Source organism: Uranotaenia lowii, chromosome 1 (genome assembly GCF_029784155.1).
Source record: "Uranotaenia lowii strain MFRU-FL chromosome 1, ASM2978415v1, whole genome shotgun sequence".
Taxonomy (NCBI): Eukaryota; Metazoa; Arthropoda; class Insecta; order Diptera; family Culicidae; genus Uranotaenia; species Uranotaenia lowii.
The window spans coordinates 92,693,461-92,706,752 of record NC_073691.1 but is presented as its reverse complement, the minus strand read 5'-3'; the positions used below and the strand labels follow the sequence as shown (position 1 = coordinate 92,706,752).

The window sequence follows — 13,292 nt, the reverse complement described above, 5'->3', positions numbered from 1 at the left end:
GTGAACGTTTTAACTCAGTTTACCATCTTTTCAATTTTGATACGTGTAAACCTAGATTTAAATTAGGACTAAGCAGAATTCCTTAGTTTTAAGTTATATTCTGTGCGGTATTCCAAACAAAGGCAAACTTATTAAACAATTGAAAATAACTTCTAAAATTCAACTCTCTTTTTTTCTTCTCCCAAAACAACAGGTGGAAACGATGGCCTACCCGGAATTGCTGGACCAAGCCGGGGACGGCTCGATCCCCATCTGGATCTGGATCCTGGCCATTGTTGGAGGTCTGCTGGTTCTTGCCCTGCTCATCTACATCTTGTGGAAGTGTGGCTTCTTCAAACGGCGACGACCGGATCCAACGCTTAGCGGCAATTTACAGAAGAACAGCGAGAGTAAACCCTTCATTTCCTGATCCGTTGTTGGTGGATCTTCGTTCAGCTTAGAAACCCGGAAGGAGATTCCTCACAACGGAGTGCGTGTATGATGTAAATTATTTATGTATATGTTCGAATACATATGAATGTATCAAACAAACAATATGCCGATTAGGGCAAACGAGAAGTGCAGATAACGTGCTTTTAAGAAACAGGAAAACAAAGTCGAAAGCACGAGCAAAAGTCTACTTAAAAAGTGATATATGCAAAGTCAAATATATCTATCATATACACATATATAACATATAAATTCGCAACCATCCATTAGAATATTTCTAGCTAGTGAAACAGCACAAATTTCGATAAGTTCAAACGCGTTTGAGCCACAATAAAATATTTAAAAATCTTAGTTACTAACACAATTCGCAGTATCTCGTAGTTATAATATCACATAAACTCAATTATCAACTTTCCAATTAAAGTAGAGAAGGATTCTGATGAATTTGAATAATTCTTGTAGAAGTATTTTTTTTAACTATATTGTAAGGCTCAAAAACATACAGCGCATACATCCAAGCGCAAAAATCGTAAGGTGAATAAAAAATTGTATCCATCATAACGTACGTCACACAATTTTTGGAACACAATCGCGCAGCATGTTAAGACTGAACAACAATCACTACATTAAACGATTCACCTTTCAAAATAATAATGTTCATCATCTAAAGTAAGCTTAAACAAACTTGAGTCAGGAAATCCAACAGTTGCCCCAGCAAAGGTCCTTAAATAAAAAAAAATACAATAATTCACTGAGGGCGCTATAGTTAATGTGTTCAATCGGATAGATTAAACGTACAAACTGTTGTTTGTCACTTACTTTGTACTGTAATGCGCCGATATATCAAATCGAAATCGAACTTAAGCCACACAAAACAGTGAATACGAAAAAAGCGAATAGTTTAAGACAGTTAGTTTTTTTTTCAAATAGTAAAGGAATAGAGGAGTCAACTTAATTCTATAGGAATTATGAGCGGAAACAAAAAAACTAAAAAGTGCCATTACTCTTTATATACACATGCGGTAGTTAGAATCGTGGAACGAAGTCTATTTGTTAATGTTCCCCAAACTTAGGCTTAGCTACCAAGTTAGTTATGTATAAGCTGCGTACACAATTTAAAGCTGATATCGGTAGATGTGAGAACAATTACTTAAAAAAAACAACAGAAACCAACATAAAACGTCAGTATAGTTTCAAAGTGAGTTAGTTTTTACTAGCATAATTAATATAATGTTGCCAATTGGGTTTGAATCAGCCGACGCCTTACATAAATCGTCTCCCAGTAGTTTTTAATGCAGATGTATTTAGAGCGAGCGTTACGTGTATGTAACTGTATTTAGATTGATTTTTAAATTGTTGTATATTTAGGTTACAATCTTTTCTAGGCAGAATGTTTTTTTACTATATTCTAACTTTGTAAATTTTTGAAAACCGCTGATAAATTAAAACAAGATGTACTAGAATTTACTTACGATTCTTTGTAAATATTGAAGTTGTTATTTAAACCATTTATCACAGTCCACTCTCTCCGGTCAATCTTCGCAGGACAGAAAACGTCTTGTTATTCCAAGCAGTGTACCGAATATCACTCGGAAGAAACGATCATGATAGGTTTCTAGTTGGAAGAATTCAAAGCCGAATGCCGCTGCCTGTAGTAGCCCTAGAGAGTCGGCAAAGCGACAATGCGAGGTTAATACAAGATTCAAAAGCAAGAGCGGATTCGCATTAAATTCGATCTCTAAGGCTCACTACCTGGTGTATCAGAAGTGATTGAGACACTTACTGATACACGCAGAGAAAACTTGGATTTTGATACAAATAAAAACTGACTTTGATTCAAAACACTCAGTTTTTTTAATCAAACTCCTGTTTTCTTTGAATCAATGAATTCTCGTTCTGATTTAAATGAATAATTTTTGAAAGAAAGAATTAATTTTTTGAACTGAATAATTTTGGAATTTGATTTTAAACAAACTCTTTGATTCGAAAGACATTTTTTCAATTGCATATGTCTTTTGAAACAAAGTAAATTTTCTTTCAACTAAAGTAAATTTCCTTTCAACAGAAAGGAATTATTTCTTTGAGTTAAAACTTCAAACTTAGAAGATAATTTGGATTGAGCAAGTACCGAATTTCGAATAAAATTTGGCCGGTCGTGTTAAAAATCAAAACTAGTGAATCAGATATAGCTATTTAGGAGGATTCAGGATGAGGAATGCATACCATGGTAAGTGCGTGTTAATCCATTAGTCAAAAAGTGAATATTTAAGATTTTATATAAACTTTTGCATTGTTACAGGACCACGGCTGATTCCGCCCAAAATCCAGCGGTCTGATTATCTTCGGCCCGATCTTCAGCGGCAATCACCAGTTGGATGACCGAAGTTGCTTCCGGAAGTCTATTGAGCGGTCCAAGAAGAATGCCCTCAGGCCAAAATTTAGGACCGGTTAATTCCATTATAGTGAACCAGTGTTTGTGTTAAGTTTGTAATAAAAATGAATTTAAGATGTAAATTGTTTCTTTTTATTATTCAAAATTCCTAATAGGAACTTCTGAACAACAGAAAATATTTCTTCCAATTGGAATAAAAGGAAAATGGTTCAATGAACCAATCCTTTTAAATCTAAATCTAAATTACATTGTAGCAAACGAAAACAACTTTGCATCAAATGAAACTGTTTTTTGTTTCAAAGCATTAAGATTTTGACTCAAAGATTTTTCAAAAGAAAAATTCTTTGAAACAAAGGAAAACGTCCTTGAACCAATGGAATTTTTATTTATCCCAAAATCAAAGGAAAAAATCCTTTGTTTTTGCGGCACTTTCTTTTGAAATAAAAAATCTTTTTTCTGCGTGTACAAGATCCAATTCGAAAATTCACTCACTCACTCACTCAAACTCAATCAATGCTGCCTCGAATCGGTTAATACTGCCTGCGTTCTTTCTGCCATAGCGGCAGATACATACATACTGTCTGTGTGTTTGAATGGCTATTTTGGTCCTCCCCAACAACAGCAACAACAAAGCAAGATGTATCAGGCAGACAGCATTCGATCATCGATCAGTAAACGAGTGAGTGAGTGAGTGATTGAGCAAGAAAAGTCATTGACTGAAACACGAAACTGAAAATCAGGTAGCTCCTCACTCAGTTGAAAATTCCGACTGGAGAAGGAACGCCTCTCTTTCAAATCTTATTTCTTTGATTCTCGGAGCAGCGCTGGCGAACACAATCTTTGCCCCGCTGGGAGATAAACCAACCGACAATTTAGGTTTTCGTTTGCTGTTGAAAACGTTTCAGTGTCTCTCATGAGAATTGAGTGATTTTCGGAACACTGACTCCAAGTAAAATTTCTGACCTGTATCCATTTGATTATATTGAGAAACACGTCTTTACGATTTCGACTATCGTTTATTACAGGACAACTTATGATACTGGGCTGATTGCTTTTATAGCCTAGTCGTTGTTATTTAGTATTGTCATAGCAACCACAACGTCTAGGATACTTATATACTACGTACATAGCAACGTGAGTTGCTATGCTCCTTATATACAAATAGCTGTAAATCGCTGACTGCTATGATTTCCAACAGATTAAAACTGATAGCGTACCTGCTTGAAAAGATGTTTCAAGATCAGGTGTCCACGCGCAGTCTGAAAAAGGCCTTCAGCATCATTCCTGATCTCTCTTCCAGCTCTAAACACACAAACATCTCATCTTGGAGATTCGAGACCTGATTTACTCGAGGTCCGATTTCTTAAGGACAGGGTCCGAGATTCGACACATTTTGCCAGTCCTGTGTCGATCCAGAGCAGCTAATCCTTGACTTGCGCTGGTCACCACTCATGCGCGGGGCTTAATGTAACGACTCGTATGATTCCCGACGAAGACGTCATCCTACACCGACGTCCACTGCAAAGAAGATACAAACCTTATATCCGCAGCTTCGATCACTGTGAAACGCGCTACTCAGATACTCCCCGGTGGTGGAGTATGTTACACACGAACGCGGCGTACCCACGGCGCACGACGCAGGTAATCTAGTCGTATCTTTGGAGATTCAACCCTTTTTAAGGCTACAATTCGGATGTTTCTCTACGATGACGACATTTCAAACCGACTCGAGACGCACGCCAAAGGTTACTAGACTAATGCCCAAAATAGTGCTACAAAACTTGAACAATCGTTAAGAATTTAAAAAATATTTGGATGGATAAAATTAGATAACAATTCTTTTCTTAATTTATGAATTTGTGAATAAAGTTTATTTTCAGCTGTTAACTTATATCTTTAGATTTGCTTATCGATTAATATATACGTCACGATCCAACATTAAGATTTGAAATTAATTGTCGATTTAAAAAACAAATTTAATTCAAATGACTGTATAAAATAATAGGGGAGAGTGGGGTAACGTGGGTCATGAGGAAAAGTGGGCCACTCTAAATGTCTCAGCTGTGTGTTGAGAAAAAAATCTCAATCCAACGGTCATCGTCGTTGCTTTGCGTATTTTATAGAATTTGAAAGAAAGGTGGATAGACAGGCATTAGTGCGCCAATAGGAGAAAGCTTGATAGGTGTTGAAATTTTAGGCTAGAGGGCATGTTGATGAAAAGCTCCCATGAATTGCTCCCGCCTTTGCTCTGCATTAGCTAACTATACATGAGAAACCCAGAAAGAGAATTCCCATGTATAGCGAGCCCAATGGTTTGAGAGCGTGTTTTTACGCACACTTCAAACGAGCAAAAACGTAGCAACCCCAGGCGGCGGCAACGCTATTCAAACCGTATGGAGCACATCTCTCAGATTTCCCCTTTATTTCCCCTCGTTTTGACAGATTTAAGCTTTTTTCCTCAGATTTAAGCTTTCGTATCCTATGCACGCAAGGCAAAAAAAAGCTTAAATACGAGGAAAAAAAGCTTAAAAACGAGATTCACGAGCACATATTTAAAAGATGTTGGTCACACGATACATAGACAAATCGTGTGACCAACATCTTTTAAATATGTGCTCGTGAATCTCGTTTTTAAGCTTTTTTTCCTCAGATTTAAGCTTTTTTTTGCCTTGCGAGCATAGGAGACGAAAGCTTAAATCTGAGGAAAAAAGCTTAAATCTGTCAAAACGAGGGGAAATAAAGGGGAAATCTGAGAGATGTGCTCCATACGGTTTGAATAGCGTTGCCGCCGCCTGCCCATGGGCCTACTGAGCTTTCCTTATGCGAGAACAGTTCTATAGACGTTGCCATTATTTCAGATTCGCTGCGAATAGTTGCTACTTGTCGATTTTTTCGCATTTCACATTTTATCTATTCCGCGTTCTAACTTTTTGGCCAGGTGTCAATTTTTGAACCGTATTTTTCTTGTTGTATTTTTTCTTTTTGCCAATGATTGTTTGTTATATGATTTTAATCGCCGGTGATTGGTGATTGTATCACAGCTCCCGGTAAACTGGGTTTAAGTTTTATTTCCGTAACAAACTAGGCAACTAGGATACTGTGGGAACTGCACACACTAGGAGTCGCTGCTTACTATTAAAAAAAAATCAGTACCTAAAACAGATTCTGATGATGTGAGGTGATGTGAAAGTTTCATGAAGGTTAGAGCAAGTTCACTGGTGTTGGGAAAAAGTGGTAAAAATGTTGACACAATTGTAGCACATTTTGAGAATTTTACCATGTAAAAATGTTTTCAATATCTCTGGTTGTTGTATTATTTTACAGCACTGTTTATATTTCAGCCGTACACGGAAAATAAAAAAAGGTAAAATTTACCTTTTTGCGAGGTGAATTTTTTCCACCCCTCTTTTGAGGTAAATTTTACCTTTTTTTCATTCACCTTGCAAAAAGGTTAATTTTACCTTTTTTCAATTTACCTAGCAAAATGGTAAATTTTACCTTTTTCGCATTCACCTAGCAAAATAGTAAATAATACCGTTTTCCCATTTACTGATTTAAAAGGTAAATGCTGGTTGGTTTGATTGTTTTCTTCAATAAGAATTAAAAAAATACTAAATTCTTTCAAAAATGATATTTATTGGAGATAAATAGGGACTGGTAATTCGGCTTCGCGTTCTTCTGAGCCGCTATGGCCGCTGAATCCACCTGCGTTGCGTACATTCATGGCCTCCTCCGTTCGACTAATCCGGTCAGGTTCGGCTTTTCCGGCTGGAGAATGACGTGGAATACACCTCAAAGCTCTATGGGCCGATCTGAAACAAAATCAATAGTATTATGACGAGAACCAGCACAACTAAATGATATCTAAGAACACTTACCATTCTATTCCGATTTTCACATATTAGGCACAAAGCAAAACTTGTTCCTAGAATGACAAAACAGCTTAACCTCAATGAACGGGTTCGGCGAATAGTTACTTTTTTTTTTTTAGAAGAATTGTACCGTTTTGTTTAAATCAATCCAGGTCAATTACACCTCGCTACGAGGTAAGTTTTACCTTATTTGGATTTACCTTTTTTTCTAGGTGAACTATACTTTTTTATCGAGCTCAATTCAGGTGAACTTCACCTCGCTACGAGGTAAGATTTACCTTTTTTGGATTCACCTTTTTTCTCGGTGAATTGTACCTTTTTTTCCAACCTCGATTCAGGTAAATTTTACCTCACTGTGAGGTGAGTTTCACCTCGAAGAGGTAGAAGTTACCTTTTTGGCTTTCACGAGCGTTCACCTTTGCTAACTCGGTAAATTTTACCTTTTTATTATTTTCCGTGTATGTGACAGAAATATTGCTATTTTTGCATCGCAGCATGCTAAAAAAGAACACGTGTTGTAAAAAAAAATGTTTTTTGCATGGCAAAGTTTTCAAAATGTGATAAAAGTGTCAAAATTTCTGCCACTTTTTCCCCACACGAGTGAACTTGCTTTTAATAAAGTGTTACAGAAGTTATAAGGCTTTTAAATGGGACCTCTCTCATAAAATCGGCAATTTTTTACAATTAATTTTTGAAACGCAAAATTTTAATATAAAAGTGAATTACTTTTGCATATATTAGTCGGTCGATCCAAAATTTTCAGCGCTGTTTGATGCATTTTTAAGTTTAAATTTAATGTTAAAATCGATTCACGCTCAAGTGAGATAAAAACCAATTATTATGTGAAATGACATCTTCTGTATAGGGGCAACGGGGGCGGAACAGATCACTCATTGAGATCTTCTCATCTGTAGATGATTCGTTTCAAATAATTTTAAGTATCTAAAATCCTTTGAGCTTTTTTTTATAAAATTGCAATGATTTAAAATCTCATGTTCATAAGAAATACACGGAAAATAGTTTTTTCCTGGATAACTGAGGACAAATAACACCTCACTGAGATGTCTGCAGATTTTAATTTCTGAGGAAAGCCGTACGATAAGTATTTTTTCAAGTCCATAAACCTGCGGCTATTGTTTGTTTTGGGATTTTGGGATCAAATTTTCAAATTGTGCATTGCTTTAAATATTGATACAGGTTAAATACGATTGTAATAGAATGTTGCGATTGATTTTAATGCACGATTCAAGCATAATATATACAAAATCGAAAAATAGTGCCATCGAACCCCACCCACCCCACAAAATTTAGTTTCGCCAATGATTTGAATGGCAGCTAGAACTGAGACAAGTTCATAGCACTTACGGTTTGCAACATTCAATCACACGATCCGTGCGACAAAGCTTGTGAACAGTAGAGGCCCCTCGCAGCGCAGCATATATGTTGCGCTTGATGCGTGACACATTCGGCCAGTCTTATGTCACACATCGTAGAATTCGCATGAAATTTTACCCAACTAGCTTTAGAAACTTAAGTAACTGTGCCCGGATGCATTTATAAGTGGAAAAACTATTGCCAACAAGGACACTAGCCATTCCAACTAACGCAGGTAATGGAGTTTGATGAAAATAGATTGTCGAAGCGTCCTTAGCAAGAGTGATATCAATTACTCAGCTGCTGCAAGTTCAAGGTCCTTATCAGCTCGAACAGCAGCAGTGAGCGAGCAGGTATGCGTGTTTCATTCGATTCCGAGAAATCGCAAACACCGAGGCGAATGAATGAATTCGTCAACCTACACAATACTACAGGACGCGCAAAACACGTGCGATGTGCGACGTAAACAAAAGACGTCATTGATAATCACGCGCCAGTAATCAGAGCCTTATCAGAAAAGGATTATTATTGTCTGGGACTTGCAATGCGTTCTAAATAATCTAATTCTAATTTCTTTTTTTTTCTGCTTAACAATCAGCTATTGGTTCGACGTATTATTCCCATCGAGCAGCATATTTTTAAATTGAATCTAAACCAGTATGAGCCTTTCCGTCGTTAAAAACGTATTCAAAACTCATCCCGTACTCAAAGGGATGGTATCCTACAGTATTATCTGGCCAACGGGATCGCTGATCCAGCAAACGATTGCTGGGAAAGATTGGAGTGAGTATAGCATAAAGCCACAAGTTTTGAAGAAATAATTCCTTTTTTTGGTATTTTTTTTTCAGCGACGTACGATTATCGTCAGGCATTGAACTTCGGAATCTTCGGAACATTCTTCGTCGCTCCCTCGCTGTACTGTTGGGTTAAAATATCGAGCCAAATGTGGCCGATGATGAATTTGCGGACAGGAATCACTAAGGTGAGCTTAGCTTATTGAATAGTTTGAATGAAGGCTGCGTTGTTAACTACTGTACTTTATTTTAGGCGATAGTGGAGCAGTTTAGCTACGGCCCCTTTGCCGGAACGAGTTTTTTCTTCGGAATGAGCCTACTGGAGCAAAAAACGCCAAAGGAAGCAGTACAGGAAGTTAAAAACAAATTTCCGGAAACTTATAAGGTACAGCATCGATCTTCGACTACTACCGTCTTTGAAAAACGACATTAATTCAAATGTCCATTTTAGGTCGGTATCTGCGTTTGGCCCGTGATACAAACGATCAACTTTACCCTCATTCCGGAACACAACCGGGTTCCGTTTGTCAGCATATGCAGCTTGCTTTGGACGACGTTTTTGGCGTACATGAAGCAAAGGGCAGCTGATGGGGAAAATGCTGAGCACGATGACCGGTTAGAAGTTTTGCCATGCAATCAACTGTCTATTAGATGATAAGCGATGTCAATGATGTACCTGTACCAAAGATTTGGGCGCAAATGTGTTTCACGTTATCAAGTATATATGTACTAGGAAATGTTTACCTAGACGCATTTAATTGCAATTGTATTGGACGCATAGTAGAATAATATTTATTGAAATAAGTGTTGAAAATGTGTAGGCGAATTTTTAAATAAAATCTCAAATTGTTGTAACTGTTAAATCAATTTTTCAAAAACGTCAGATCTACCATGATACTTATCGATGAATCTTGGAAATATTAGAAAAGCATTAAGCCGTTCATTTGGTATTGAAGGTGAAAGTTGTCCAATTAAATTTCACCACCACTACTCATTTTTACTATATATGACAAGATATCAATAACAGATGAATGGTTTATATAAATATATAGTACAAACAATCATAAACTGTGAGATTTACAATGACCACGCATGTGCAAACCTTTTTTTTCTCAGAGTAACCAACAACGATGACGTTAGCACAAGTGTCTCAGTGGCAGGTAGCCGCTGAACAATTTTAGCCACCAGCGTTGAGTGAATCCTTAGTATTAGCGGCACCGATCTCGCGGAAACATCAAATGCTCTCGAAACGGAGGAAACGATCATTACTCAAAACAGTATCGCGACGCGACTCGATTTTACGTAATCAGGACGTTATTATATTTTCGAATTTCGTACCAATTCTGACCGTGTGCTAATTTTTAGTGGAAATGATTCCGCTTTTCTTCAATCGGGCGCGACTCTTTCTCAACCGATATCCGGTGGCACGTGGGATGGTCACCTACAGCCTTCTGTGGCCCGCGGGCTGTCTCATACAACAGTCAGTCACCGGAACGAGTTGGAGTGCGTGTAAACAATAAACTTTTTCCTAACTTATATCTACTTTGCGTAATATTTGGAAAGCATTTTAAAGGGTTTTTTTTAAATTATTAAAGTTAAAAAAGTATGCGAAAATCCAGATATTTTAAAAAGAATACCATTTGTCTGAGCAATTTCGTGGCCACGAACTTGGCCTTGGGCCAACAGCATGACGCTCTCGTGTGCATTTCGATGCACACTTTAGATCTTGTTTTTGTCTCATATGTTTAGCCGGTGACGCGGCTTGATCTCGTGCGCACGCGACTTTCCCGTTTCACGGTCAATGAATCATTGATTAAAAAAAAGTGGATATTAAACTCGTGCATACTATGAAGCGTGATGAAAGAGGGATAACTAAAACGTAACGAACCCCGAGTATTATTTGACAAGTGATTGATTTCATTCTGGTTCCTAATGTTGGTCATTGAGTAGTGCTCGATTTTGACGTATCAAAAACGCCATTATCTTCTATATTTATCGGAGTTTACTAAAAAATGATACCTACCTACTTAAATTAAAAAAAAAAAAAAAAGATTGCTGTCAAGTATACTAAAACTGTGTGTTTTCCAAACTGTTATTTACAGGAGATTACGATTTGAAAAAATGTTTCAGGTTCTTCATATACGGCGGTTTTATCGTAGCTCCGAGTCTATATTGTTGGATTCGCCTAGCCTCGGTTATGTGGCCGGCACAAACTTTAAAATCAGCCATAGCTAAGGTATAATCTCTTTTTTACATCAAACGAAAAACACTGCTGATTCCACAGTTTATTTCGTTCCTCAACAGGCAGTTACCGAACAGGTCAGCTACACACCGATGGCAATGACGTTGTTCTACTTTGGCATGAGCCTGCTGGAATCGAAAACAGTGGAAGAAGCCTTTGCGGAAGTGAGAGCTAAGGTTCCCCCGACTTATAAGGTACAGTAATCAAAAGGCCTTCGAATAGTTTTAGATTATAAAAGTTCGAATTAATTTACAGGTCGCGATCTGCATATGGCCCCTACTGCAAACGTTTAATTTCTCCATGGTTCCCGAAAAGAATCGTGTCCCCTTCGTGAGCATGTGTAGCTTACTTTGGACTATCTTTCTAGCCTACATGAAGCAGTTGGAACTCGAAAAGTTGCAGCAAAAGAACAGTTTGATAATACCGATAATACCAAAGTAAGATTAAAATTACTTTTACAAAATTCAGTCATTCCAAGTCTGTCTGGTTTAGAGAAGAACTTCCTTTGATTATCACTTTACGTATTTTGATACCATCCAATGACCTTAGCAACTCTGTGATGGTCTCTGTTGTAGGATCATCTAGTGTTCCTCTTTTGGTAACCCTTTGCCCAACAGCCATTCGAAAGTCTAGAACTTGATCCAGGTAAAGGTACTTCGAGCAGCTCATCGTATGTTGGCTGAATTCGGTAAAGCAGATAAATTTTTTCTCCGGATCCCGATGAATTCCCCAGAGGACAGAAGGAAGTTCGACTTCGTACACGTCATCGTAAATTACCTCAAATTTTGGATGCACCGTTTCGGAAACCGGTCCAAGTATTTCCTCTTCCATTTGTATCACGACTGAAGGTTCATTGCCACCTGGAGGTTGATAGTTTTCTTCTGCCTCCTCGTTGCTTTCCTCAGCAATTACTAAGTTTTTGGAAGGAGAAGATTTCCGTTTCTTAAAAAAAAAATAAAAAGGTTGTTAACAGATCGGAATCTAATAAAAGAAAATATTTTACCCGAACTCCTTCCTCAATATCTAATGCTTTTCGTTTTGCTTTCTTCACACTTGGCGATAATTGGTCCGTCGTTTCTTGGATCTTGGACACTAACCTATCGGAGATTTCCGGTTGGAAACAGTTGGGGACCGCAGTTGGCTTAAGTGAGGGTTTGGCCCGCAGCATTCGTTCCACAACGCCATTGATCGTGTGTTCCCAGTAGCGTAGAATATCATCTTCACTGAAGTGAGCTTCGCACACCCGGTCGAACTCTTTCAAGGGCCGATGTTTCGGGAGAGCCTGTCGCCACTGTTCGAGCAATTCCGGGTACTACGGCAAATTTGGTTAAGATTAACGGTGAATGAAATTTCCAAGTATGTAGGCTTCATACAAACCTTGATCGGAACGTTGAACATTGCCCGCTTTTCTTTACTGCCTTTATGGTACTGATCACACCCGGGAACGAAACAGTTTCTCATGTTTTTTCGTTTTGTAAATCGATCCTAACAATAATTCCAAAAAAGAGACAATTGAATACTGGATAAATTCGAAACCGAAAGCAGCAAAATTAAATCGTCTGCCGCAAATAAGGTGGTTTAAAACTTTTGTTTTTTTTTTCAACATCGGACCAAGGTTAATCCAACACAACTCCATTGTGTGCACTTTCATAAGTGCACGGCGAAAATTATTCCATTTTTTTCAGAATTTAAAAAAAGGTTTAACATTCGTTATTTACATTGAATTTATTGAAAGTGAAACTAACCCATTTAAAAAAACTAAAATCTTAAAAAATATCCCAAATGAAACAAGCGAAAGATAATTTGAAATTTGAAAACAGTTACTATTAAACTTCGCAACGTTCATTGGAATCACATGAACAATCATAAAAAATAAACTACGAAATAGCGTTCAACGCTTCATTCAATGTCGAAACGAATTGCTCAGAACTGACCAAAAAGTTCAAATCCATAAAATTTTATGCAGACCTGAATGACCCGGGTGTTCAAAAAGTATCTTAAAAATTATAATCACAATATGTTATGAGATCAAAATTTGAAAATTCGATTTTCCATCTTTAGCAGAATTTCGCGATGGCCGGACTCGCTCAAGAGTTTGATACACGGCTTCGACATGTGCAAGTGAGCTGCCTCTAAACAACTTCACTCGTGTTGAACTCCGATTTCTACTTGAAACCGCCCTTTGAAAT

At 37.5% G+C, this 13,292-nt stretch overlaps 4 protein-coding genes across 7 annotated transcripts in view; 3 read left to right on the top strand and 1 right to left on the bottom strand.

The window, feature by feature from the left end:
- LOC129740207 (integrin alpha-PS1) overlaps positions 1-1,896 on the top strand; it is a 119,482-nt gene extending 117,586 nt beyond the window's left edge. For all 4 annotated transcript variants that reach the window (XM_055731817.1, XM_055731818.1, XM_055731815.1 and 1 more), the window contains one exon: positions 194-1,896. In XM_055731817.1, coding sequence (XP_055587792.1) covers positions 194-409 — 216 coding nt within the window. In that variant the 3' untranslated portion in view covers positions 410-1,896. The remainder of the gene's footprint in view (positions 1-193) is intronic.
- Positions 1,897-8,152: 6,256 nt separating this feature from the next.
- LOC129740216 (mpv17-like protein) lies at positions 8,153-9,724 on the top strand. The gene is made up of 5 exons (XM_055731831.1): positions 8,153-8,302; positions 8,666-8,850; positions 8,916-9,049; positions 9,115-9,246; positions 9,313-9,724. The coding sequence occupies exons 2-5, from the start codon at positions 8,727-8,729 to the stop codon at positions 9,514-9,516; spliced, it is 594 nt and encodes a 197-aa protein (XP_055587806.1). The 5' UTR covers positions 8,153-8,302; positions 8,666-8,726; the 3' UTR covers positions 9,517-9,724.
- Positions 9,725-9,844: 120 nt separating this feature from the next.
- Positions 9,845-11,566, top strand: LOC129740217 (mpv17-like protein). Its single transcript, XM_055731832.1, has 4 exons — positions 9,845-10,364; positions 10,964-11,097; positions 11,166-11,297; positions 11,359-11,566. The coding sequence occupies exons 1-4, from the start codon at positions 10,232-10,234 to the stop codon at positions 11,542-11,544; spliced, it is 585 nt and encodes a 194-aa protein (XP_055587807.1). The 5' UTR covers positions 9,845-10,231; the 3' UTR covers positions 11,545-11,566.
- On the bottom strand, positions 11,352-12,699 carry LOC129740212 (uncharacterized). Its single transcript, XM_055731824.1, has 3 exons — positions 12,481-12,699; positions 12,107-12,415; positions 11,352-12,045 (listed from the first exon to the last, which is right to left on the bottom strand). Exons 1-3 carry the CDS (start codon positions 12,562-12,564, stop codon positions 11,572-11,574), a joined length of 867 nt encoding a protein of 288 aa, XP_055587799.1. The 5' UTR covers positions 12,565-12,699; the 3' UTR covers positions 11,352-11,571.
- Positions 12,700-13,292: the final 593 nt, after the last annotated feature.